At 45.2% G+C, this 24,782-nt stretch overlaps 6 protein-coding genes across 12 annotated transcripts; 3 read left to right on the forward strand and 3 right to left on the reverse strand.

The window, feature by feature from the left end:
• The first annotated feature begins 38 nt into the window (after positions 1-38).
• Positions 39-5,955, forward strand: LOC6496498 (potassium channel subfamily K member 16). Of its 2 annotated transcripts, none has more exons than XM_001960985.4 (7): positions 39-786; positions 4,170-4,605; positions 4,665-5,016; positions 5,077-5,309; positions 5,369-5,495; positions 5,579-5,680; positions 5,736-5,955. In XM_001960985.4, exons 2-7 carry the CDS (start codon positions 4,301-4,303, stop codon positions 5,805-5,807), a joined length of 1,191 nt encoding a protein of 396 aa, XP_001961021.1. In that variant the 5' UTR covers positions 39-786; positions 4,170-4,300; the 3' UTR covers positions 5,808-5,955. The 2 variants fall into 2 exon arrangements, with proteins under 2 accessions (XP_001961021.1, XP_044571649.1); XM_044715714.1 differs by lacking the exon at positions 39-786 and adding an exon at positions 3,841-4,104.
• A 4-nt stretch (positions 5,956-5,959) lies between these two features.
• Positions 5,960-7,772, reverse strand: LOC6494078. Its single transcript, XM_001960986.4, has 2 exons — positions 7,384-7,772; positions 5,960-7,327 (listed from the first exon to the last, which is right to left on the reverse strand). Exon 2 carries the CDS (start codon positions 7,231-7,233, stop codon positions 6,097-6,099), a length of 1,137 nt encoding a protein of 378 aa, XP_001961022.1. The 5' UTR covers positions 7,234-7,327; positions 7,384-7,772; the 3' UTR covers positions 5,960-6,096.
• Positions 7,773-7,938: 166 nt separating this feature from the next.
• Positions 7,939-11,620, forward strand: LOC6496499 (calcium permeable stress-gated cation channel 1). Of its 2 annotated transcripts, none has more exons than XM_001960987.4 (3): positions 7,939-8,078; positions 8,836-9,758; positions 9,814-11,620. In XM_001960987.4, the coding sequence occupies exons 2-3, from the start codon at positions 8,853-8,855 to the stop codon at positions 11,185-11,187; spliced, it is 2,280 nt and encodes a 759-aa protein (XP_001961023.1). In that variant the 5' UTR covers positions 7,939-8,078; positions 8,836-8,852; the 3' UTR covers positions 11,188-11,620. The 2 variants fall into 2 exon arrangements, with proteins under 2 accessions (XP_001961023.1, XP_032306209.1); XM_032450318.2 differs by having other exon boundaries at positions 7,948-8,036.
• A 243-nt stretch (positions 11,621-11,863) lies between these two features.
• LOC6494077 (cullin-4A) lies at positions 11,864-15,592 on the reverse strand. The gene is made up of 11 exons (XM_001960988.4): positions 15,295-15,592; positions 14,826-15,218; positions 14,518-14,762; positions 13,991-14,451; positions 13,751-13,937; positions 13,494-13,686; positions 13,293-13,429; positions 12,842-13,231; positions 12,494-12,772; positions 12,281-12,433; positions 11,864-12,221 (listed from the first exon to the last, which is right to left on the reverse strand). The coding sequence occupies exons 2-11, from the start codon at positions 15,148-15,150 to the stop codon at positions 12,126-12,128; spliced, it is 2,466 nt and encodes an 821-aa protein (XP_001961024.1). The 5' UTR covers positions 15,151-15,218; positions 15,295-15,592; the 3' UTR covers positions 11,864-12,125.
• Positions 15,593-15,908: 316 nt separating this feature from the next.
• LOC6496500 lies at positions 15,909-16,733 on the forward strand. Of its 2 annotated transcripts, none has more exons than XM_001960989.4 (2): positions 15,909-16,021; positions 16,078-16,733. In XM_001960989.4, exon 2 carries the CDS (start codon positions 16,087-16,089, stop codon positions 16,591-16,593), a length of 507 nt encoding a protein of 168 aa, XP_001961025.2. In that variant the 5' UTR covers positions 15,909-16,021; positions 16,078-16,086; the 3' UTR covers positions 16,594-16,733. The 2 variants fall into 2 exon arrangements, with proteins under 2 accessions (XP_001961025.2, XP_032306198.1); XM_032450307.2 differs by having other exon boundaries at positions 15,980-16,018.
• A 112-nt stretch (positions 16,734-16,845) lies between these two features.
• Positions 16,846-24,768, reverse strand: LOC6494076 (arfGAP with SH3 domain, ANK repeat and PH domain-containing protein). Of its 4 annotated transcripts, none has more exons than XM_014907143.3 (13): positions 24,009-24,768; positions 21,962-22,034; positions 21,760-21,905; positions 21,347-21,687; positions 20,835-21,283; positions 20,340-20,775; positions 19,795-20,275; positions 19,615-19,734; positions 18,717-19,470; positions 18,579-18,655; positions 18,426-18,470; positions 17,949-18,134; positions 16,846-17,893 (listed from the first exon to the last, which is right to left on the reverse strand). In XM_014907143.3, exons 1-13 carry the CDS (start codon positions 24,135-24,137, stop codon positions 17,696-17,698), a joined length of 3,435 nt encoding a protein of 1,144 aa, XP_014762629.1. In that variant the 5' UTR covers positions 24,138-24,768; the 3' UTR covers positions 16,846-17,695. The 4 variants fall into 4 exon arrangements, with proteins under 4 accessions (XP_014762629.1, XP_014762628.1, XP_014762627.1 ...); XM_014907142.3 differs by having other exon boundaries at positions 18,717-19,554; XM_014907141.3 differs by lacking the exon at positions 18,426-18,470.
• Positions 24,769-24,782: the final 14 nt, after the last annotated feature.

Below are 24,782 nucleotides of genomic sequence, written 5' to 3' on the forward strand. Positions count from 1 at the left end.
GACGTCACAGGTAGAGCGTCAAGATTAACGCAGTGCTTTGTGTACGCCGTCTATAAATACGGGCCGCCAGTGGGCAGCAGATCGTCGAACAGTGTACACGTCGCGGCGAACGAGGATGAGGCACTTGCTCTGGGATCGGAATAGGAATCGGTATCGGTAGCGGGGCAGAGTGTCGGGACTGTCGGCGGGAGTGGAGTGATGCGAATCGTGGCATCGTGGATGGAGGTGAACAAGTGAGATGAAGTGAAGTGTGGTGTTGTGCGGTTAAAAATAAACAAGGCACCCAAGGCAAATAAAGGCAAGAAGTTCTTCTGTTCCTTCGCCCGGAATCCGAAATATTTAAAAATTTTCGGACACAAAATCTGTAAAACACTTTCGAGACGCATCGGAGGACGGACGGAGTAAGGGCGTGCGTCGTGGCGTGGCATGGCGTGGTGTGGCATGGCGTGCGTTGAATAATACTGATAAAAACAATATACAGAGCGGGCAGCGCAAACATAAATAATATTCCACATGCATAGTTCGGAAATACATCAGCTGCTAAAATAAACGCAGCAACCGAAGCACTAAAAACACCACCAACAAAAACTATCCAGCCAGCCAGTCAGATAGCCGATCCAATCCGATCTGATACGATTCGGAATACAACCTATACCCCGGTCTCCTGCCTCCCGTTCCCGTTTCCCGTCTCCGTTCATGACGTCACGGGTGAGCATCTGGCAAGGAGCATCAGTATCAGCAACACAATAACAAATCTCTTGGGGGCAACTAATATACGAAGTAAAGGTTTGTTTTTCTTTCAAAAAAACCATATAGGAATCGAGTATTTTGTTTAAAAACGCTTCTTAAGATTCTTTTTCTTAGAATTTGCATACAAATTTAAATTATTTTCTTTAAAATTAAATAATTAAGATCTAAAATTACCTAAATTATTCCAAAATATGAATATAGGTTTGTTTTTCTTTTAGAAAACGATCATATATGTTCAAAACTATTCAAAAATTGTGCTTCAAAACCCACATATTTTTGAAAAAAATAATTATTGAAATGAAATCATTAGAATCCATATTTATGTAGATACAATTATGATATTCTAAAAAAAAGGATCTGAATTCTATAAGAACTGAGTTACATTGAAATAATTTCAGTTGTTTTAAATTATTTTTTAAAAATTCAAAAATCACTCATACGCCACTTATGCCTACTGTTTTTTGAGTCAAGGAGTTTGCAATTTGCTAGACTTACAATCAAAATAAAGTCTTAAATGTATAGAAAGGAATCTGATATTTATAGGAACTGAACTTCTTAAAATTAATTTAAAAATATTTATAAAAATCACTCATACGCCCCCTATGCCTATTGTTTTTTGTGCCAAGGAGTTTGCAACTTTCTAGACTCCCAATCTCCAAAATAAAGAAACTATAGATAGTACAGATGTTACAAAAATGGACTATAATATATAGTCATCCATTGACAAATTGGATATTTTTAACCTGCACCTGTTCAGGTGTGGACACAGCAACTCGATACGCAACCAATTCACTCATCTGCGGTCAATGCACGAAAATTAGTTTTTGGCTCACACACGTTCTCGGTTAGTGAGTCCGTCCGTATGACTATACATCCGTACTGGTCCGTTCCGCCCCTTCCTCCCTGTCCGTACGGATCTGTCATTTCAGCTGGGCTGCTGCTGCCGCTTCTGCTGCTGCTGACCACGTACTCTGGCCATCAATTGTGTGTTGATGTCGTCGCCGTAATTTCTTATTTTCCATGCCAGGTTGCCGCCGTCCTCGTCCCCCGCCAGCTAGTTTGGCCCCGAATTGTCACCGAATTTTCACTGTAATTAAATTTTAAAGTCTTCTCTCGTGTAGCCGCTGACACTTAACATTCTGTGGCTGTCTGTCATATTTAAGCAATGCCTGTGTTTGCCTCCATGCCTCTGCCTCTTGGCGTGGCAAATTAAATGTTGAAAATTAATTGTGCAAGTGTGCTGGCCAAAGGACCTGCCCGAAAGGCACCTGCCTTGCCATGACGAATGATTGACAAATGCCACTTGAGATCGGCAGAGAGAGTATATATATATATGTATATTTAAAAAGGTGTCCATCCACCTTAGACCGATGTAAACATAAACGGCAAGCACATTTCAAAAGAATGTTTTCAATCATCTCTCGAATAAACAATCTCCTCCCAGCCATGACGCAATTTAGTTGCTAACTAAAAAGCCTTCTCAATTGGCCAAGTTAAGAAATATAAAAGCCAAAAGAGCCACTTCTTGGGAATGTTTGGGGATTGCTCGACCAGTGAGGATTCTGATTATTCTGTTAAATGTATAGAATCATTCGAATTGAGACTAATTTCCACAAGTCTTATACACCCCGACCTGAAATCAAATGGGAATAAAATACATTAGTAATTCCTGTGCTCGGTGCTTTGATCTTTTCGGTAATCTTTGGATTTGGGTTAACATAAATGCTTTTGGAAATTTTCAGAGCAATTATAATTAAAATTTTTATGCTATGAGAAACAGACATTTCGTCCGAAATGAGCGAACAGAAAAATTGCTTTATAGCCAATTCCTGCCAAAAATATCTCGACAAACTCGACCAGAATTGCATTTTAATTGCCGGACGCAAAGTGCAGCAACAAAAAAAAAACTCGTTATTTTGTACCAACACTCAATGATTGCTTAATTACACCCTAGAATTGAGTGGGTGGGGGTGGTCATGTTTTTAATATCATCCCCTCCGAATCACCCTGCAACAACTAACCCATCCACTAATGTGTTTTCCTTCCGCGGCCTCTGTGTATTTTCTTTGGAAACAGATTTTTGGCCAAAAAGCTGGCTGGCTGGCTGGCATCAGCTAGAGCATTGATTTTTAGTTTTGTGTTTGTTTTGTGTTTGGATTTTTTAATTAGGTATGTACACAATATGTTTAGGCTTGTAAATAAGGCAGACATCAATTGCAAATTGATTCTAATTTATGCCCCCCTCGACCATCACTCTCACCTGCCGAGTGCGTCCAACTTGTGAGCTGATCAATAAAAATATACAGATTCTAGACCGAAATGCGTAAGGTAGTGGGTGTGGTGGTGGGCTAGCATCCAAGCTATCCAAGCATCCAAGCGTCCAAGGCTATGTACCAGAGAGATATCTTGGCCAGTGCCGCCACAAATCAAGCAAATGACTGCCGGACCGTCCAGAACAGAAGTTTATAAAAATAATCCCCCAATGAACTCGTATTTCACACCCACTAAATAAAACCCTAAAAAAAGATTGAAAACCAAACAAATACAGGCAGCCAGTGGCAATGTAGTGGCAGGGGCGTGGTATGAGGGGGATCACCCGCATTTGGCAACCGCAGACAGCGCATCGCATCGTTAGGAACTCTCCAATTTGACGCCACGGCTACGCCATCAATTCTCGAATCTAGACGAGTGTCATCCGCCGGCCACGCGAGAAAATTGAAATACCACACACAAGCGGCGCATCCATGGATGGGGGATCGGGATGGATGGGGTCGAGATGAGATGAGGATGATGTGACTGTTCCATAGGCCAGCTGCCAAAATTGTAGTCCAATAATTCATGTTCATGTTGGTCATTTATTTGAAAGCATATAGAACACACGGCATTAAAAATAAAATCCCATTCATGCTGCTAACCGAATATATTCGAGTTTTCTTTTCAAAAACTATCCGAAAACTGTCAAACCGAATGAGTTACATGCAGTTCTTAATTTTAAAACAGCCAAGTGCGAAATCCGATTCAATCTGGCTGAAAAATAAATATAATCAATTATCTTAATGGGCTAAAAGTGACATAAAATATTTACATTAATCTCAAAATTGGTTTTTGAATATTTATTCACTTGAGGCTGGTTGCTAACCACAAAAATTTGTCAAATAAATCGATTATTTCTTGGCTATCTCTCCTCCGGATTCAGAATATCTATTGCAGCAACTTTGTATCCATAGTAAAGAATCGTATATTCCGCGATAATCCCGCACCATGAAAATAAACCACCCACACACATCACCGCAAAAGCACATTCATTTCCCGGCAAGATTTATGCGGCCAAACACTTTGATAAAGTAGAGAGAGGTTTTTGTTTATTCGGGAATAATTTCCCCACTATTAGGAACGCAACTAATCATGGTTATTTTTAGGCAAAAAGGTAAAGTGCTTGTCCTTCGAGTCGTCATCTATGCGAGTGTTCGAAATTAGAGGAGCCGAGCATGTCCAGGCGAACGCCAGTGGAACGCCAAGCGAACCCGAAACGGAAGAAAGCTTCTAAGTCATGTCCTCGCGACGAAGCTCCTTCCGCCGGAAGGAGAAGCCGGCCTTCGACCGATTCAAGGATCACTGCCGCCACTTCACGGCCTTTATGTTCAGCAATGTGGGCATTATCCTGCTAGTTACCTTCTACACCATCGGAGGAGCCTTCATTTTCCAGGCCATTGAGATCTTTGAATACGAGCGACTCAAGCTGGAGAAGCCTCACCGGTTCATAGCCCGAAATTTTAGTGGAGAAGCTCTCACCCGCATCTGGGATCTGACGTCTGAGAATATTAGCTTTTTTGACCCCAGGGCTTACAGAAGGCGGTCAGTATCTGAAACACCTACATTCCACATGAAAATGGTTACTAAATTATCTATTTTAGGGTGAACGATGTGCTGCTCGAGTATCAGAGAGCTATTGTCAAGAAACAACTGAAAGGACCCGACGTGGAGCAGTGGAGCTTCTCCGGCGCCTTTCTCTACTCCCTGACGGTGATCACCACCATTGGATACGGCAACATTACACCCCAATCCGAGTGGGGCAAGCTGGTCACCATTCTGTATGCCATAATCGGCATGCCCTTGTTCCTGCTCTACCTGTCCAACATTGGCGATGTCCTGGCCAAGTCCTTCAAGTGGATATACTCCAAGGTGTGCCTGTGCCGCATATGTCCAGGTGTGGCCAAGCGGCGAATTATCCGGGAAAGGCGTAAGATGCGCCAACTGGCCAGAGCAGTGAGTGGGAACTACCATTAGTAGAGAGAGGAAACTATTAAATTTGTATCCAAATTCCAGCTGCAGCTACATGACATGGAGAACGCCCGAGGCAGCAGCAGCTACTCCAGCAGCAATAGCACCAGCACCTCCAACAGTAGCAGTAGCGGAGACTACAGCAGGAGTTCCAAGCACAGCTCCAGCCTGGTGGATGTTCCCTTCAGCGGTTCGGACTCCGATATCGAGCGGGAGATTCGTGGTAGCACGGACGAAATCACGGTTCCGGTGACAGTGTGCATATTCGTTATGGTTGGGTAAGATATATCGCTCTAGATATTAAATTATAACTCCTGCAAGATCTCGTCTTTCCCAGCTACATCCTCTGGGGTGCATTGCTGTTTGGAAGATGGGAGGATTGGAACTATCTCGATGGGAGCTACTTCTGTCTTATATCGCTGAGCAGCATAGGTTTCGGGGATCTGGTACCAGGTGATCGTGTGGTAAGATTTATTTTATATTTTACAATTGGCTTTTTAATTTGTATTCTAAGCCTATATTTACATTAAAATTTTCTTTGTTTCAGATAACCGCCGATAGGGATAAGGTCGAAGTTAGTTTCATTCTCTGCGCCGTGTATTTGCTGCTTGGCATGGCCGTGATTGCCATGTGCTTTAACCTCATGCAGGTAAACATCAAAAATAATATTCCCTGCAAAAAAGTCACTACTTATTCCTTTACAGGAGCAAGTCGTCCACAATATTCGAGCTGTAAAGCGCGGATTCAAGGCCTGTTTTCGATGCAGAAGCTCCTAGGAAGGAGCCTGTCGTACAAAAGAATCTTACTATTCACTGTTGTAGGAGACTAGCTTAAGGTAGAATTGTAAATATGTATAAATAAGCAGAATGTGTTCCTTTTTGGTAAAAGTACGATTGTAAACTTAAAAATTAAATTCAATTAGCGAAAATTGTATAAAAATGTCACTTCATTAATATAGTCTTATGTTTAATGGACAACAATAAGGAGATCCTTTGACGATTGTATATATTACACTTTCAAGTACTTTGCGAATGCCAGCATAATTAGGTTCAGAGAATTTTCTCTTTAAATGCGTTTGCCCATTATTGACGTTACACTCTTAGGAATCTGCTCCTTCCGATCCATTCGCTTCTGTTTGGCCATCAGAGATTTCACCTGACGGTCCAGTTCTAGCGGCGGGGTTACCGCCACTTCGGCGTAATTGGGCAGCGTGGTGGCACACTTGTCCATGCATGCCAACTGAAATTGCTTGCACAGATCCGAGGACATATGACTTAGTGATGGATTCGTCAATAAATCATATGCAGTCGCCTTGAGAGCCTCAAACTGTTTTCGCGTCTTGCCCGTCACCTGCTTGCGGATGATTTTCTTTTTTGTGATCGGTATAGGTGCAATTTTGTTGGGATCGTGGGCGGCTATTGATTTCTTGGTGTCCACTATAAGTTTTCGCTTTCGCACTTCAACTTTCACGGTGGGACTAGGTGCCTTTGTTAACGATATCTTTTCCTTTTTCTTCTTGTTGATAGGGGACCACACAGTTGCTTTGGCTACCCCAGACGATTCAGCTTTTTTGCGGGAGTAGGTGCGCAGTACAGGATTCTTTTGAGTTATATTGCTTAGCGACTCTTTTAGCTGGGCCGCGACAAGATTGTAGCTGGGACCAGCTGGCGGAGACAGCTTTGATTCGGGCAGACTTGGGCTGTGGTATGTAGATGACAACCGGGCCCCAGGGGATGGCAAGCTGCCGGTCGTCACTTCCAGGTCCGGCGGCATATACCCCTCTCCCAAATCAATTTCTACCTCGCCCAGCGAGGAATGTTTCATGGGACGGCAGCGTACTAGCTCCGGAGTCGCATGGAGATTTTTTTCTCGGCTGGCCCGGGATTTCAGACTTGTTACACTGGACGGTGTACTCCTGGCCAGCGGTGAAAGATTGGCCGCCTGGGAGGAACGCAGCGGCGTGCCGGCCACCAGCCTGGTACCAGCGCCCACTTCACCACGCAGGACGAATTGCTCCGACAACATGATGCTCTCCGGGCAGCATCGGCGGTTCGGTATGATGTTTTGGAAGGTGATCCGTCCCTTGACAATCTGCGGCATGAACAGTTCACTCTCATAGCCAGGACATTCCACCATCACAACGGTCTTGGCGGACAGCAGCTTGATGTCGAACCTCACCTCAGGTCGTGGTTCGGACGCCATTGTATGGGCCAAATTTCTGATATTTAATAAGATTTGGTACCGAAAATGCAGAAAAAAACGCCCTGAAAATGTGTGAACAAATTGTGTGTTGAGGCTGTGAAAAGCAATGTTAGAAAGTAGAAAACACGATCTGAATTAGTTTTGACATACCGTAAACGAACCGTCAACTGGGCCGCAGCTTATATTTCGGATGCATTTTGGGCAAGGATTATTGATACAAATTTAAAAAATAGAGCGTCTTGTTGTGCATAAAACTATCAATGTTTACCAACACTAAACTGTATTTCAAATTTCAGGATTTTTCTGAAGGAAAAATACCATTTCTTCCTTTACTATTCGCAAGGATATATAACAATCCTTATATAAATATTAGAAAATTCCTCTTTAAGAAAAGGTAATTTGGATGTAATAAGGTGGATTTATTTTAATAATGTATGTTTATTTTTTGAAAAAATTCAAATAGATTTCAAAAATTGTGTTTTTTGTATCGAAAAAGTAGCTTAAGACCAGACAATACTTTGCCGACATTATCCTTAACTTAATCAATAATAGCTATTTAAAGTAAGTTTAACAATAATCAGCTATTTTTACCGAAATTTGCTTTTTTAACTAACATATTTTTGAATCTAGGCGGTATGCAGGATTTTTTAGCACATATTCAGATCAGCCGAAAGAAGATGGGCTAAATTCCAATTCGAGCATCTGGCAACACTGCTTTTTTACGACACACACAAAAGCTGTTTTGATTGATGTAATTTTGAAATAATTTTGATTGAAAAGGTGTCTTCGATTTTAATGCGGAGGTAAAAGGAGGCCAACTGGGATTACACATATAAACCGACAAGGTATGAACCCCAGCAAGCCATGGTGAAAGCTTTTTGCGAAGCCAAAGAAAGTGAACTGCAACACCAACACACAAAAAACACTGCTGTTTAGACTGTGAAAAATAATTAAATAAGTACAATGGCCAGCAGTCATCCAGTGCAGTATGGTGTTTTTTTTTAATGGATTGGCTAATTTGCCACGCGACAGGCCAAGGTGGAAATGGATTCGATGATTCATGGCCCAAACCAAACGTAGAGGAAGAGAAATGGTGTCCAATCTGACGTACTACGTCTCTGCCACCACCTAACTCCCCACTTCCACCCCTTTCTAGTTTGCTTAGCTCATGCCCATTAAAACATGTTTGAAGCAACCATTATCTCATTTTTTAAAATCCCCTTTCAATGGCGTTCGTAGATTTCGACTTATTTTTGAGTGTCTTGTGTTTATTTTTGCCAATAAAGATAAAAGTTAGTTCTATTATTTATTAGACTAAGATTAGTCCCTGTAGCCCAGCATAATTAATTCATTCTCTGTGGTTATCATGTGTCATGGACTTTGTTTAGACTAACCGACTGACCCAAAAAGATGTAATTGTCTGGGTGGGGGCATGGAAAGTAACCAGAGAGATCTATCCGGGGAAATGCTTGCTCAGTTAGAACCTTATCAGCTTAGTGGTTTCGGTTTTCACACAAACCACAGAACAGAAGCCTTATCAACTCTGAAAAACCACAATAACTCCAGCTAATGAGTTGCTATGACTTTCTTTGTGTTTTTCAGTGATTCACCTGGCAACCATGTCGGAAGCGAACAACTCCTACTGTCTGGCAGTGGGGAACCGCACTTCGTTCTTCACCAGCGCCTACAATGGCATACCGGAAACTCTAATTCTGAACACAATATTTTGGGTGCTTCTCATTATGCTATTTACAACGCTGCGTCACCAGGCCGGAGACTTTGGTCGTCTGGCACTCGTCAATAGCAACGGAAATAAAAAGCGCTGGACGGAGATCTTCTACTCGCGAGCCGCCAGTGTGGTTGAGCCCCAGCCGAGCACTTCGAGTCAGGTTTCGCCTCGACCTAGCACCGCCTCACACCCCTCCGCCGACTCCACACCTCTGTCGCCGGTCCAGGCTCCCGAGGACAGTCTCTTCGGATGGATTAAAATCGTGCTTAAGCTTCGAAAGGAGACGATACTTCTGCACACAGGGCCCGATGCAGTGCACTATCTGTCATTCCAGCAGCATCTGATGGCTGTTATGGCTCTTGTCACCCTCGTCTCGCTGGCGATCATTTTGCCGGTGAACTTCTTGAACGGCCCCACTTCCACGGCGTTCGATGTCAACTCATTTGGCCGGACCACAATGGCGAACCTCGCCAACGATTCTCCATGGCTCTGGGTTCATACGATAATAACCATTTTATATGTGCCGCTTGTGGTACTTATTATGCGACGGGCTTCTGGTCGGAATGCTTTCAAAAAGGCCGCCACCCGCACTATCATGATTTCAAATATTTCCTCCAGCGATCGAAACAAGACAGTGGTACGAAACTATATGCAGGAACTGTTCCCAGATGTGACAATCGAGAACGTAACCATAGCCTATAACATTTCCCGACTGCACGTTAGAAACGGCGAGTTTGAGAGGGTTCACGAAGCTCGACTCTACTGCGAACATCACAGGGACAAGGACACACTGATGGTAAGTAGCATGGATACCTTCTTAAACCATTCATTAACTTGAATTCTACTCGCAGGCCAAGCCCGAAATGTGCTCCTGTAAAAAGGAAAACGCTTATGAGTACTATCAGCGAGAGGAGCGCAAGCTGTCTGGGGATGTGGCCCGCCTCCGCGCTTCCACCATGAACGAACCGCTGGATATTGCCTTCTTGACCGTTTCCACTGTGCAGGAGGCACAGAACATCGTCACCCACTTCACGCCGGGGACCTACAGGCAATGGCACATGATGTTCGCCCCCTCGCCCGACGACATCTTCTGGGAAAATCTGAATGTCAATAAGAGCCACTGGTACCTGAAATTCTTCTGCGTCAACGTGGTGCTTTTCCTTTTCCTGTTTTTCCTCACCACTCCCGCCATGGTGGTCAACCTGCTGAACCAGAGGCCCTGGCTAAAGGATGCAGAGGGAAACATCTCCCCCTTGATTTCTGAGTTTCTGCCCACTTTGATGCTGTGGACGTTGTCGGCTCTGATGCCCGTGATAGTGGCTGTTTCGGACAAGTGGATGGGTCACTACACACGCTCGAAGCAAAACTATTCCATCATGACCAAGTGCTTTGGTTATCTGCTGTTGATGATCCTCATCCTTCCGTCCCTGGGACTGACCTCGGCCCAAGCTTTATTGGAATGGGGATTCAAGAATGAGACAGGCCGATGGCAATGCATCTTCCTACCGGAACGCGGCTCCTTCTATGTGAACTACATAATCACTGCTGCCTTCATTGGTACCGCCTTGGAGCTTCTGCGGTTCCCGGAACTGATTGTCTACATCTGGCAGCTGCTGAAAGCCAACTCAAAGGCGGAGACACCCTATATCCGCAAATCGATCCTGATCGAGTTTCCCTTCGGCACGCACTATGCCTGGACCACCCTCGTTTTCACAATTTCCGTGGTGTACAGCGTGTTCTGCCCGATGATTATGCCCTTCGCCATGATCTACATCTGCCTGAAGCACTTCGTGGATCGTTACAACCTGTACTTCGCCTACGGACCCTCGAACATGATCTCTCGGAAGGGAGGCAAGATCCACTCGACAGCGGTCACAATGACAAAGTTCTCCGTTGTGATTCTGGTGATTGTCATGACCATGTTTGCATACTTCCGCGGGGAATCCGGAATGGCCCGCTTCATGCTGCTGATTATCACTCTGGCCATTACGCTGACGCTCTTCACTTTTATGTCGCCGATAAAGCGGTGTGCTGCCACTCGACGGCCTAGCATAGTGGAGATTGCTGGCCCGGCGCCCATTTACGTGCCGGACGTGCTCCGGGACCATGCGGTACGGAACAGCAGCAGTGTGAGGCCTTCGGTAGCCGGGTTTGGTGGCTACGGATCGGACAGTGTGTCCGACTACGATAGCTCGCAGTACAGCGTGAACAGCGTGGAGGCGTAGATGGTATTACCGATCGCTGTCGGTCTGAGACATTGATTAACATTTCTAAAATGTATTTTAACGAGCCAATGAGAACTTTGCAAGTTGAGGGCTTCGATTTGCAATTGAGAGACGAACCAGGGGGATACCGGAGGAAGAAATTGTGATACCTAAACCAGCCTCATTGTCGTTTTTGATATTAAATTGCACGGAATCACGACCGAAATATTTATTACCAAATTGTACATAGAATCTAATTTTATCTGTAACAACTGTATATAAACTATTCATTTGCTGAATGCTTTCTGAAGCGGTCGCTGATAATCTTTCGGGGCAACTATTCGCTTGTAATATTAAGGCAATGAAACAGTGCATTATTATATTTTCACGTAATCTTTTTTATTTATGGTAAATAAAAAAACTATTTAGTTTATGCGTATCCGTTTTACATACAGAGTTACGAGTACGATTTATAATTATTTAAATATTTCCATTAAAAAATTAGCCTGCAAGTGTCTCCTCTATTGTTAATTGAACGCGAATTATTATCAATTACAAATAAACGAGATACGATTAGTCCAAATGGTTTATTGAACTTTTGGTTCTTTCTAAACGACGCTATTTCCTCAAGGACTTCCATACTTTCCGTATTGATTTTCTATTTCCAATTATAATGACATCGTCGAAGTGGCATGGCTTGTAAATAAAACGCTTAGTTTATTGGTTGATAAGGTAACTTACAAAAAGAATTGTAGCATCTACACACTACCATTAGCTGGGGCGTGTACAACGGATCTAGTTATAAAAGTTATAGTAACGCAACTAGCGCCGACTAACTCGCAGACCAAATACCAACCGGCCAAGAAATACTTCAAACATTTCATTGGACTTTTAGTAAGTATATGCATATGGTAATTGAAAAGAAAATTACAATCGGTGTTCACAGAATCGGGGGCAACTTATGCCACATAGTTGTATTGATTTTGATTATCCTTATCCCGCTCCATGTAGTCTCGATCAATAAGCGACTCGATACGTTTCTTTAAGTCAGCAGGCTATAAGTATAAAATATTGTTTTAAATTAAATGGTTTTTGAAGTGAAAAAGTAACTCACCTTAACAGGGAAGGTCAGCTGGTTGAACAGTTCGGTGATGAGTAGGTTGTGGCTCAGCGTTTTGCGCATTTTCATAATGCGCACAATGGCAGCATCGATTTGATACTGACGATCTTGGAAAACGCGCTCCTCCGTTGCCTTTTGCTCCTCGTTCTGCGCAGTAAAAATAATCAATAAATTTTAAATCAACTGATCAGACTATCGTGTACATACCGTTTCCTTCATCTGGATTTGGTTAATCTTAATTCGGAACAACTTGTTTGTAAACTCATCGTTAAAGTCGAATTGATCACCATCTTCGATGTCCCGACCCTTCGGTGTTTTCGTAATGACGCGGGCACGACCACACGCCAGTGACTGCAGTGTCCGACGGAGCTCTCCATCCTCAATGCTGGTGGCGGCCAAAATCTCCTCGTAGCTTAAAGCTGTCTTGTCGTTGAACAGAAGAAGGACCAGAGCTTGAAACAGTGACACCATCAACTCTTTTGGACCCTATTTTTAAAAAATATAAATAACCCATTAGATTTTAGATCGAAGTAAGGTAATATTCGTGCTAATTACCGCATCAAACTGCGCCCTTAGCATGCAATTGCCCAGCGTTGGCTGCCACTGCAGCTTGCGACCGCTATGCTTTTCCAGATAGAACTTGTTGAAGATCTGCTGGGGATTGATAAACTGTGGCGGCATGGTGACTTCTGTGGGCGCATATGTTGGCCAATAGCCCATGGTCAGAATGCTGACGGACAAGTCCAGGTTGTGGACGTCGCGATTGTTGCTCAACGCATGTCCGCGGAACGCAATGTTGATATCCCTACTCAGCTCCATATCTTTGAACATGCCTTCCAGCTTTGAAGTGAATCCTCCTCCACACTCCTGCTTCAGTTTGGACAGCATACTCTTTTCAGAGTCGACGGAAGCAGATTTTCCCACCAGCAAACGTTTGGCCAAATCCTGTGAATAATAAAAACATGTAATTACCAGCGACAAAAAGGAAACTTTACTGAATTCTTACCTTTTTGTAGAAAGCTTCAAACACATCCTTGCCATGTATGAAACGAAACAGAACCATGATCTTGTCCAAAGTCTTTTCCAGCTCCTCGTCGGTGGTGCCCTTGTTGCCGGACCGAAGTTTCATGTCAACGTATTTCGCTAATGAAGAATAAATGCTAGAGAAGTCTTTTTGGAGTAGTTGGGAGCAAGATTGGTTACTTACCAATAAGTTCGGCCGGCTTGTTGGCCCGCTGATTGATAAAGAACTCGAATGCCTCGCGCAACGAGTTTGTGAACTTTTCATTGTGCTCGAAGCAGTTGCGAACGATGATGTCCATTTTATCTTTGAAATCGAGCAGATCTTGGACCATGCTCTTATCCTTTTCAGGGTCGATGACAATGGTGCGACCTTTTTTCTAAATCAGATAAGAATAAATAATTATCAGTTGATTGTCTTCAAATATATTACAGATATAGTACCTTTATGTATCCGTTAAAGTTGCCACAGAGTTCGGATGTGCCGTTTTTGACCCGGCTTAGAAGCCCGTATAACAGTGTGAGGTCGTTCAGTCTGTTATCCTCCAGCAAAGAGTCCAAGCCCTTTTGCAAAATGGTTGTCAGATGCTCCGCCAACAACTCCTTCTCCACGTTGTATATCAGGGGATGTCTGGCGAAAGAATTAGTTAATTACTTTAAAGTCCATATATTCATTAAACTTACTTTGTGCTCGAGTCCAAATAGTGCAACAACCGTTCGTTCTCCTCGGCCAGCCGTTTATTGACGTGCTGCAAGTACTCGGGCACTTCCAACTCCTGCATCTTCCGTTGGCTTTCTGCCTTGTAGAGCTGATTGGTGGCGTCGAGGAACTTCTCTTCGAACGAACTGGTATAGATCTGTAAGTCGCATAGCATGCGCACCAGACTCTTCAGAAGACCGCGGTCTACGGTCGAGCCCTGGCGCTCCTTCTCTATTAAGGTGAGCAGACCGTCGACAGTCCGCTTTTGGACGACATTGTTCTGAGCAAAGTGAATGCGGAAGAGGTCCAGCCCCATGTCCCAGATAGAGTGGATGGAGGAGTTCTGCAGCACATAGGTCCGATCCATGTAAAGGAAAATGCTACGGATCATGATCATTTGCTGACAAAACGAAAGCCACCAGTGATTAATCTTTTCCAGCAATACCTGAGGGAAGATATTATTTGTTATGTATTAAGTTTATTTTAATATTTAATATATCCTTTTACTCACCAGCTTGTCCAAGCTGCCGCCAGTTAGTTCCTTTATCTTAATATTGCGCTTCACATGCTGTTCTGTCAATTCCTTGAGCTTCGCATACAACTGGGCATCCATCTTGTGGCTACACATGTTCACCACGGCTTGGTAGAGTTCCTCCAGCGAATATTTGATGGGCTTCGACAGTTGAATGGCAATAACCGCTTCCTCGAGTTTCACATATGTGTCCTCGGAGTAGTTATCGGGCAGTGTAGGCTTAGCTATTTACGAAATTGCAAGAAACAATCAAAATCCGTGCAAGATGCTCATTAATTAGAACTTACCCTTAAAGTTCTTAATAACTATTTTCTTAACATCGCCTGGCTTGCTGTTGTGAATGGCTCCCATGCGATTAAGGAGGTTTGAGGTAGTTGATGCTGTTCGAATCTCCCCATGGTGGCCGCCAAGCTTGGAGAAGTTTGGTAGGCGCTCGCCATTCGTTGATGCGGCCGAGTTCATGTTCTGGGCGGCGAAGGCGCTGCGTCCCAGGGTCGAGGCGGCGGCGGCAGCGGCTGCGTTTTCCACTTTCTTCAAGCAGGCGGTAATGTTCTCAGTATTCTCGTTCAGCTCAGTAGTATCCATGGGCTTATACTTCTTTGCAGCACTCATAGCTCGGGCCAAGGCAGCCTCTAGCCGTTACTGCTCCCTGCTCCTGCTGGTGCCGGTCTGTCCTGTTTCTGTCCGCAGAGATTCGAGGTTATTGCTTTCCGAGGTCAGATTTATCCGCTAGCATCAAATTTATTAGTTAAATACCTTAGCAGGGACTCGTGAAAAACAGCAGAGGTGATTTTTTTCGACTTTCGCACTCGACCGACAAAAACTTTGCAGGGCTCAGCCAAAGTCAAAGGCACTGCTTGACTTCTATCGCTAGTGACGGAGGCGGAGAGGGCTTCTCCGAGTAGTTTTGGCTCCAGCTGCTACTCTGGGGCTATCCAAATAGAATCGGCTTGGCAATTATGAGTTCTATGCTTGCAGTTTTTGGTTGCATGCGGAAAATATTGCCTTGTAGTAGGAATTAGTGGTGGAGAAGCATCGATATCACCATCGATGCGTAGGTGCTTCGCCAATTTCGTTCAAACAACAATCGATCTTTTCAAGGATACGATATCTTCCAGATTTGGCAAAATTTCACGATATTTTTATATTTGAAATCATGAATTATAGAATTAAATTAGCTTAAAAATTAATCCATGTTACTTAGATTCTTTAAGTTCTCTTGGACTCGGATGGTTATCGAGCTATTTCAACAATACTAAAATATAATTTGCTATTAGTTATTATTCTTTTGTTATTTATGATTTTCAGATTTCAAACTTACTTTTATATTAATATATTATTTTTAGTTAAGATTTCTAACTTAAGAATATCTGAAATGTCAATATTTTTAATTTCTTCCTCTCTAATAGCGATGGTACTTCCAAAAAAATATCGATTGACTTCTCAGGGATAGACCATATGATTAAAGAACGCCAAATTCGTGGTAAGTACAATATTATAATATTCTACGCGCTATAAAACAATTATTTTTCATGTTAGTCGTTCAAAATGAAGACCAAAACAAGGGATTACAAGAAGAAGACCCGTAAGTTAGCCCTACGAAAAATAGCCGTCAAATCAAAAGAGTTGAAGATTAAACCTGGTACCAAAGAAGGAAATGTATCCGCACAACACTATCCCCCATGCAGGATACCCAAAAATGTTATGCAGCGAACTCTGACAATCGCAACCGATCCCACTGATGCATTTTGGCTTAATATAAATGTATCTTGCACTCCATCGACAAGCTATGAGATGACCGTCGACGCTGAATACAAGCGTTCCCCTACCTACGAAAAATTGCAGCTGGCTCGGAATTGTCTGATGCAGCGGGATTACAAGAACCTGGCCAAGCTGCTTACCTCGCATCTGTACGGGGAAACCATCCTGCAGAAAAATGCTCATAATATCTTCTCTGAGTACGCGTCATTGCTGCAAAAATTCACAAAACTTAAACAAAAAACAGCGCAAGGCGTATCGCCATCACCGGATATTTTTGAGGACTTGGAAGAATAAAAGAGCATTGCTTATTTTTTTGGTAAAAACACAACCTTATAATGTGTATATATGTAATAAGCGTTATGTTTTTCCTTTTATTCGACTTAAATATAATATCAATATGTTTTAAGGTTTTGCTAAATAAATACTGAAACGTGTGTACAAAATGTGTGTGAAAAGAAAAAAAGGGTGTGTGGTGTCCTAAAAAAAATTATGTACAGTTCAGAATTTCAGAATTTTTATGACCATAAGTAATCAATCGAGTCTAAATACCTTGGTTAGTTCTTCGACAGCGCGATATTGTGTAATATGCATATAAGTTAATATATTGGGTTACTTAATTGGTAACAACTCTAGGTACAAAGGGGGCTTATATATGTTGTTCTATTTGCAAAATTTTTGCGCGAATTCCTTTATAATAGCATTGGGGCATTTTATTTGTTTATTATCGCCATTGGTTTGTTTGTTTTTCTTATATTTGTTTGTTTGGGTATTTTTTGTTCAACGTTGTTTTATAAACTTTCTCGTCAATCTATCAACAACAGATTTAGAATACTTGAGTACGAGTGTAAGCTAAGAAGCCGACCAGGTCGACCATCTCATGGATATCGTTAGTATCTGTATATGGCAGCATATAGTATAAGCAATCAATACATAATTTCATTTTCTCCGCCTTCAGCAGCGCTCTGAGTAACTTTTGTTACGCTAAGTTAAGGATAGATTTAGTTACGGTACGAATTACAGCATTTTCAGGACATTTCTCGTTATTAAAGCAAGTCATAGAGTCATTGAGGAGCTAACTTTTGAACATGGAAAGGAAGCTATCGGGATATGCACAGCAAAACCATCAACTACTTTTCTGATTCTGATAGAAATCGCAATTATAAAATGAGTTGTCTGGCAAAGTTGAAGCCAAAAGTTGCTTTCTTGTGACGGTCACGTTTAGTCTTAGGCAAATAAATAGTCGCACGCTTTGTGATAAAATTGTAATGGTTGTAATAAATAAAAAACTTATGTATCGTTAATGTTTAAAAGACGCATGCACACACACAAAATATATATATCTATATACAATCACGCGCAGCCCATACATTCAGGCCGGAAATCTATGGATAGAATCTTAATCGGGCAGCATGTGGACGAAGCTGACGGGAAACATGCCCCTCCTGGCGGGCTGGCCCTCGATAATGCCCTCCATCCAGTTCTCGTCATCGGTGCGCTCGTTCAGCACGATCAGGATCTCGCCCTCCTTGAACTCCAGCTCGTCATCGTTGTCCGCAATGCAGTCATATAGAGCTCGGCACCGCCGCTGACCGTTCTATAAAGTAATAAATAATAAGTTGCTGCAGTTTTTTAGAGAACTCGAAACTTACATAATGAAACTTGCCGCTAGGGCCTGATCCTCCGCTTTTTGAGGGATTGTCTGGCGATGAGTTGAGCCGGTCATTGTCACTGGAGGACACATTCGACTCGGCGGAATGATCCAAGCCTCCACCCGAGCTGTCCATGTCAGTGTGCCAGGACTCGTACTCGGTGAAGTTGGCCGACTGGTTAATCAACTGAAATAATTGAAAAATTAGACAAAGTCTTTACAAAACAGGATGCAAGTGTAATCGATTTAGAGAAACAAAAGTCAACACAGAGAGAAAATTGGAATCGAAAGATTGGTTTTAGAGTATTTTGTGGGTGAGTGAGGCGCATTGGGGTTAGAGCTGTTGAGAGATGCACAAAACGAGACACTTAGTAGAGGAACGACAACAGCAACAGCAACAGCAACGACAACAACTGATTGGTGTAGTTCGCTTGTCAAAAGAATGAAAATGCAAACGAGCAATGTGCTAGCCATTTACCGTCTCCTCGCTGGACTGACATCTGAGTGCGTTTTGTTGCTTGCGCTGCAAATTGATTGCCAAGTGCAGATCATATCAAATACATAGAGATCGGGTACAGGGTTTCAATTACAGGTCCCTAAAATCCCCAATAATGGGCCTAAGAACACTTACCTTGCGAGGCGGTGCCACAGGACCCTCGTCCATGGAGCTTATGCTCTCGTTCGACTGGCCATTGGATATTTCCCGCTCTGTAAAAAAAGGAACAAAAATTAAAAATGTACTCATTTGAAATGCTGCCAAAATTCAAACCTGATGGCGGACCTGGTGGTGGTATCTTTGGTCGGGTCAACGCTGATTTGTCCACATGCTTGAGCGTGGGTAGCTCCCCTGTTGGTGGTAACACCAGCTTGGCACCAGCCAAGTGGATGTTTCGGTTCAGCGACTCTCCGCTCGGTGAACGCTTGTGGCCGAAAGTGGTCATGGCGGGCATGAGGCTGTTGCTGCTGCCGTTCCCTGACCCACCAGGATCCTGTGAAACTCCGTATCCATATCCCCCGGCGCTTCGCGGGCTGTTGTCAACGCTGCGCAGGTGAGGCAGAGTTCCGTAGGCCACGTCCAGGGACTGGTTCTTGTGATTAATGGCGCGTATATCATTGGCATCAAAGTTTTGGGAATGCCGCGGCGGATGGGGCAGGGTGCCGTAGAATGAGCTGGACGAGGCGTTGCCCAATGTCCCAGGCGGCGGGGCCGGAGCTGTGCGCTTCTTCAAGGAGTTCATATTGGCCGTTGACGTTGATTTCCGGGCGCCGGTCACATGCCCGCTAAGCTCGTTCTGCATATTGAGGCTGTTTCGCGCCGCCCTTACACTCTGGCTGGAAACGGAGCTGGGGCTGGAGCCTCCGTTCCCGGCGGACGATCCACCCACGTTGCTGGCACTTCCCAGGTACTGGCCCACGCTAATGTGCTGCTTGGGCGATGTGCCCGCCGACTGAGTGTAGCTGGGCAGGCCCGAGGGCAGTGTGAACTGGCGACTGGGGCAATTGGCGATTGGACTAGAACTGGACTGAATGGAGTCGCATGTGGAGGAACGAGAGCGCAGAACGGGCGAGTCCCCGCCAGCAAAACTGGGGGGACGCGATCGAGATTTCTGCAAGTAAGCCCACAGGGAATCAGTATGGAACACAATTTAAGTTAGAGTGCAACTTACGCGTTCATCGATGACAGTGTCGTCGTCGCTGAAGTCCGTTGATCCATCCTCGTTGGGAAGATTCCAATCGGTGTTGATGTGGTCGAAGGCGCTCTTCTCTCGCTTTATGGCACATTCAATCTTGAAAGGATTAAAATGGTTAAAAAAAGAGATAAGACTACCGTGATATAGTAATCCTACCAGCTCCTTGCAGCCATTGTGTCCCATCTCTTTGGCAATATCCAGTGCTGTTTTGTTTTGTGAGTTTTTCAGCTCGTAGTCTGCTCCGGAGCGAAGGAGCAGCTTCATGCACTCCCGGCGATCATGCAGAGCACACAGATGCAGCGCCGTATTCTTTCCGGTCACATCCAGCAGGCCTGCCGGATTCGTCGCCTTGTTGAGTCCCTTGGGCGGCATGTTCTGGATCAGGAAGTCGACTATGTGCAGCGTGGAGCCCATTTCGCGGAGCACGGCCAAGTGAAGGGCAGTCTCGCCATCGTCCGAGCTGGGCAGGCAGCAGGTGAGATCCGCTCCCTCGGCCCAAACTTGTAGGAGTTGGCTCATGTCCGCATTCACCACCGCCTGCTCCAAGTCGCATCTCAAGTCGTTGTCGTCCGCGCAAGTGCGCATCACATAGCGCTTTGCCACATATTTGGCGCGAATGAACTCATAACGATCCTCCCTGGAAAAGCCAATGAAAAAGACAATGAACTACAGCCCTCATATCCCTTAAAAGGATGACTTACATGGAGCTCTCATGCTGAAGTCTTCCCCTGCCCAGCTTCGCCTCCATTATGTCGTTTAGCGTGCTGTTCCCCATGGCACGGGCTATCAGCAGATTAGCCGTTGTAAGATTGTCAAGCGTGAGACTCTGGATGCGCGAATGATGGACGCCCAGGTCGCGATGAACGCCCGAGCACTGGATGCACACGAGGATGCCAAAGTTGAGACTGATCCAGGTGACATCGTTGCGCGATCCACAATCGCAGCAGCGATCATTGCCCGGCAGCTGTTGCACGTAGCGGATCACAGTCTTCTGCAGCTCCACGAGGCTGGGACTCATCTGCGGATTGACGTGCTGGAATGCCTTGGTTAGAGCCTTCTCCTTGCAGTTGACCAGAACGGCCATCCATGCCTTCTGGTCGCCCTCGTCCTCCGCCTGAAAGTGATACGGACGATTGTCTGCAAGAAGGATAAATATCTTTATAATACTATAGTTTTTTAAGGAGTGTTGAACTTACAGCTGATCAGATCGAAGCCGCGCTTGTCGTCCGGCACTGGCTTGATCTGGCAGGTGAGCAAGTTGACGCGCGTCGGCGGCTTGGACTCATCCGCATGAAAGATATCCAGGAATCCATCGCTGGTAACCCGGCAGCGTCGCTTTTGCCAGACGCGTCGCACCTTGCCCTCGCTCTTCTTGAGTAGATGGCCCTGCCTGGTGACCCCGTGATGCTTGTCGCCCTGCAGCTGGTGCAGCGAGTAGCCGGCACCCGCTCCGGCACTCCGGTTCTCCGAGGCCGAAGCATTGTCCAGCCGCTCAAAGTCCGGGGTGCTGCGCAGAAGGGTGCGGAGCTCCAGCAAACTGCGCCGGTCTTCGTCCTGCTTCTGCTTGATCTCGTGCAGTTTCTCGCTGAGATCGCCGATGTAGTTGCCAAAGTGCTCGATCGTCTGCAAGCCGTCCTTGAAGTAGCTGTTGGGGAGTAAGTATTTTTTAGATTCTATCCAACAGGTCAAGTATAACTAGTTCCATTACTTGCTCAAGGCGTGGTAATACTCTATAAAGTGCTGCAGCAACTCGATGCCCGTCTTGGTCTTGATGTCCTTGTACTTGAGCAAGTACTCGCATGTCTGGAGCTGGTAGAGCCTTCGCTCCTTCTCCATTTCGTCGGCCACAACGGCGGCATCGATTTCCGTCCGCACCATGCCCGCCTCCTTGGCCTGGGCCTTCTTCTCCTTCTCGATCTTGATGAACTTTGCCTCGTAGTCCTTGGCCGCCTTGTCGAACGGCCGCTTCATATCGCCCTTGACGCCCCGCAGCTCGCTCTTCAGCATCGAGTCCACCGGAAACATGACGATGTTGTTAATGTTCTGCATCTGTGGGTTGTCGAGTAAACAAATAACATTGTGATACGGCTGTTATCCACCAAGAAGCCAAGCGATAGTTACCAGAGTCTTCATCAGGGCACTCAGCTCCTTGGTCACCACGCTGAACTTGAGGAAGGCGGCTCCGATGTCCGGCTCATCCTGATCGATGACTTTCCCGCCCAGCCGCTCCAGGGCCCGCACCATGAACATCTCATTGTCGACATGAGCTGGAAGATAAAAAGTTGGAGAAACTGAGGCATACATATCTGAAGCTGAGACTTACTGTTTCCCGAGTTGTGAATGGCCTTGACCGCCTTTTTCAGCTTGGTGAGTCCCTCGCGATCGAATTCCAAGCGCTGTAAGTGATAAGATCCATTATTATTCTGCTATTTTTGTCATTATAGAGTGGGTGGAATAAAGGGGGATTCATTGGCGGCACCTCGTTCCTTGGAAAGCCAGAACAACCACAATGCATTCCGCAACTGAGCCAAAAAGGGGAAACAAAATAGAGGAAACGCCTTGGTTGGGCGGCTGAACAATATTCTCTGATTGAGTCGGCGTCAATAGCGGCATTAGGTATTCCAGGCGGCTCTCTCCTCCACCCATCCCCCACCGAATCTACCCCATTTCGTGCCAGCAGCTAATTGAAAATGTGCGACAAGGTCACTTCTATTATTAAACTTAATAACCAAACCAGCCCCACTCTGAATGCAGCCCAGCCATCGTCGCATGCACCACATTCGAAAAAATTGATTCCAAAAATGAGTCCAGGCATTAGACGTAGGGACTTGGGGAAACCGGAATCACAGAACAGAGTACCAGATCTGGAGTTCGTTTCCCCCATTGACCCATTGACTCTGCCCAATTGCCTCCAATTTCCGAGAGCTGTTTTTTGGAAAATTGAATTAGCCGTTTCTCACTCCTGGCTGGGCTTCTTCGGGCTAATTTTGAAATATGAACTGACGGGGCGGGCAGGCAAACTGGCCAACAAATACTGGCCAGATTAGATTAGGCCGCAGTGCGCTGGAAACAATTTACAATCGATTCGGGGTAGTGCCAGAGAACCCACTAAAAAGGAAATCCGAACTCGATACTTGGCAAACATTGGCTCGGGGGGATTAGTCATGGAGTGGAGTGGTGGCCAGAGTGGGAGCCGACCGATTACTGGGAATGCAAACAACACGCCTAGAAAACTTGTCAACTTGTTTCGCTCAACGAGTTGCCCGGCCAGTTTCTGAGGCTCTCTGATAACAAAAGATGCTAATTTTAAAATAATTTAAAGTCCGAAAACCGCAACACTTTGTTCCAGAAGCTCCACCATCTGAATCACTTCCAAGAGCTGCTCCAAATATTGTTACCAAAACACGCAATGGGAGAGTCAGACCCGAATAAAACTAATTTAAGTGGAATGGAGGTCACTGGGCTGTCCGCGGGCTACACCAAAAATCCATCAGCGAAATTAATTATTAAACTTTTGATGAGAAGTAGTAACAAGAAGGCGGTGCGCGGTCGGTCGGTCGGTCTCTTGGTTCCAATAAATTTTGTTTCTAATTTAGTGTTTGGTTTGGGAGCTGCTCGGGAAATGGAGCGCATATATGTAGATTGCATAATTATAGTCTAAAAAGAGGGCCAGTCGGGCCAGTGGGTTGTCGGGTGACAGAATAGATGACTTTTCCACCATTTCCCCAAGTGACTAAAAGGCACATTCCACGCCAGCTACTAGTTGGAGCTTTTGATTCTCTTATCAGGGGCCTTTTCCGGCCCCCCCAACACTATGTTCTTTGTGTGTATTTTGGACTTTATCAGTGGGCGGGCAGGGGGCGTGTTCCGGGGAGGGTGACATAGCCACAGCTGCTGCTGTGACTAAAAATAAAAATTTTCAGCCTGCGCTAGTGATTCCCAGCAACTCCCAGCTCCACTGATTTGGCCAAGAATGCACTTTGTGTTTTGAGAAACCACCTTGCAGTCGGTGGGGGTTGGAGTAAGTGAGCAGGCGGTGTCTCATTCCTGGCATTAAGCCAATTTTTCAGATGCCTCCCGAATGGAAACAGCAATCATCTTTGCTTTCGCCGGGGGCGTCGCCTAACCACGTTTACTGCATCGCAAATATCGCACCTTGAACTTTTGTGTTTTGGCCATCGACAGGGTATAGATAAGTGAATAGATACAGATACAGATACAGGCACTACAGATGCGAAAAAAAGTGCAAAACGGTTGCAGGTATAGGCCTTCGTCTACCTACAACAGACCCTGACAGATCGAGGGATAAATAGGTAGATTTTTGGGAACACTGATTCGGGCTACCTGATCCGGAGGACTCAAATACTCACCTCTTCCAGTATGGCTATCGTCTGGCGGCAGTCGGGCATCCGGGAGGCGAAGGTGGAGGTGGTGGGCGAGTTGTAATCGGAGCGTGTCTCCTCCACGAACTCGGATACGGCTATCAAAGCTGGCGGCATTTTGCCCAGGACACGAATATCTCACTTACACTGACACACAAACACACACGCGCACGCACACACACACACACACACCAGCTCGCGCCCAAGGCCGTACGAGTGGGAGAGGGTACAGGAGCAGGAGCAGGAGCAGGGAGAACAGGAGCAAGCGTATAGAAACGAAGCAAGGATAACGCCTCTGCACTGTACGTGTCTGTGGTTGTGCTCTGCACCCTTTATATACCCCCGATCCGGATCGGGTTGTTATTGTTGCTCGTCGCACTGCAATCCGCACACTTAATTCCACGCACTAACGTTCTCATCCTCTCCCGATTATTTGGAGCTACTTTTTTTTCCACCTTTTTTTTTCTCACTTTTTATTTGTTGGTTCTGCGAGCAGCGCAATTAACGCTGGCAGAGACTAGGAGGCAGAAGTAGAAGTGCGCAATGCCCGGGCTGCAGATTAATAGCCGACCGCATCACCGTCACTTTAGGCACAGGAGCAAGCACTCAGTTGCGCGCACGGTCTCGGATTCCCGGACATGGTCATCTCCACTTAGGCGTGATTAAATACTTTTTGTTTTATTGCGATTTTGTGCTGCTGGCGTCGCTGTACAGTGGATTGTTGTTGTGCTATCGATAGCCGTGCCGTGCCGTGCCATTCCG

Source organism: Drosophila ananassae, chromosome 3L, assembly GCF_017639315.1.
Source record: "Drosophila ananassae strain 14024-0371.13 chromosome 3L, ASM1763931v2, whole genome shotgun sequence".
Classification (NCBI taxonomy): Eukaryota; Metazoa; Arthropoda; class Insecta; order Diptera; family Drosophilidae; genus Drosophila; species Drosophila ananassae.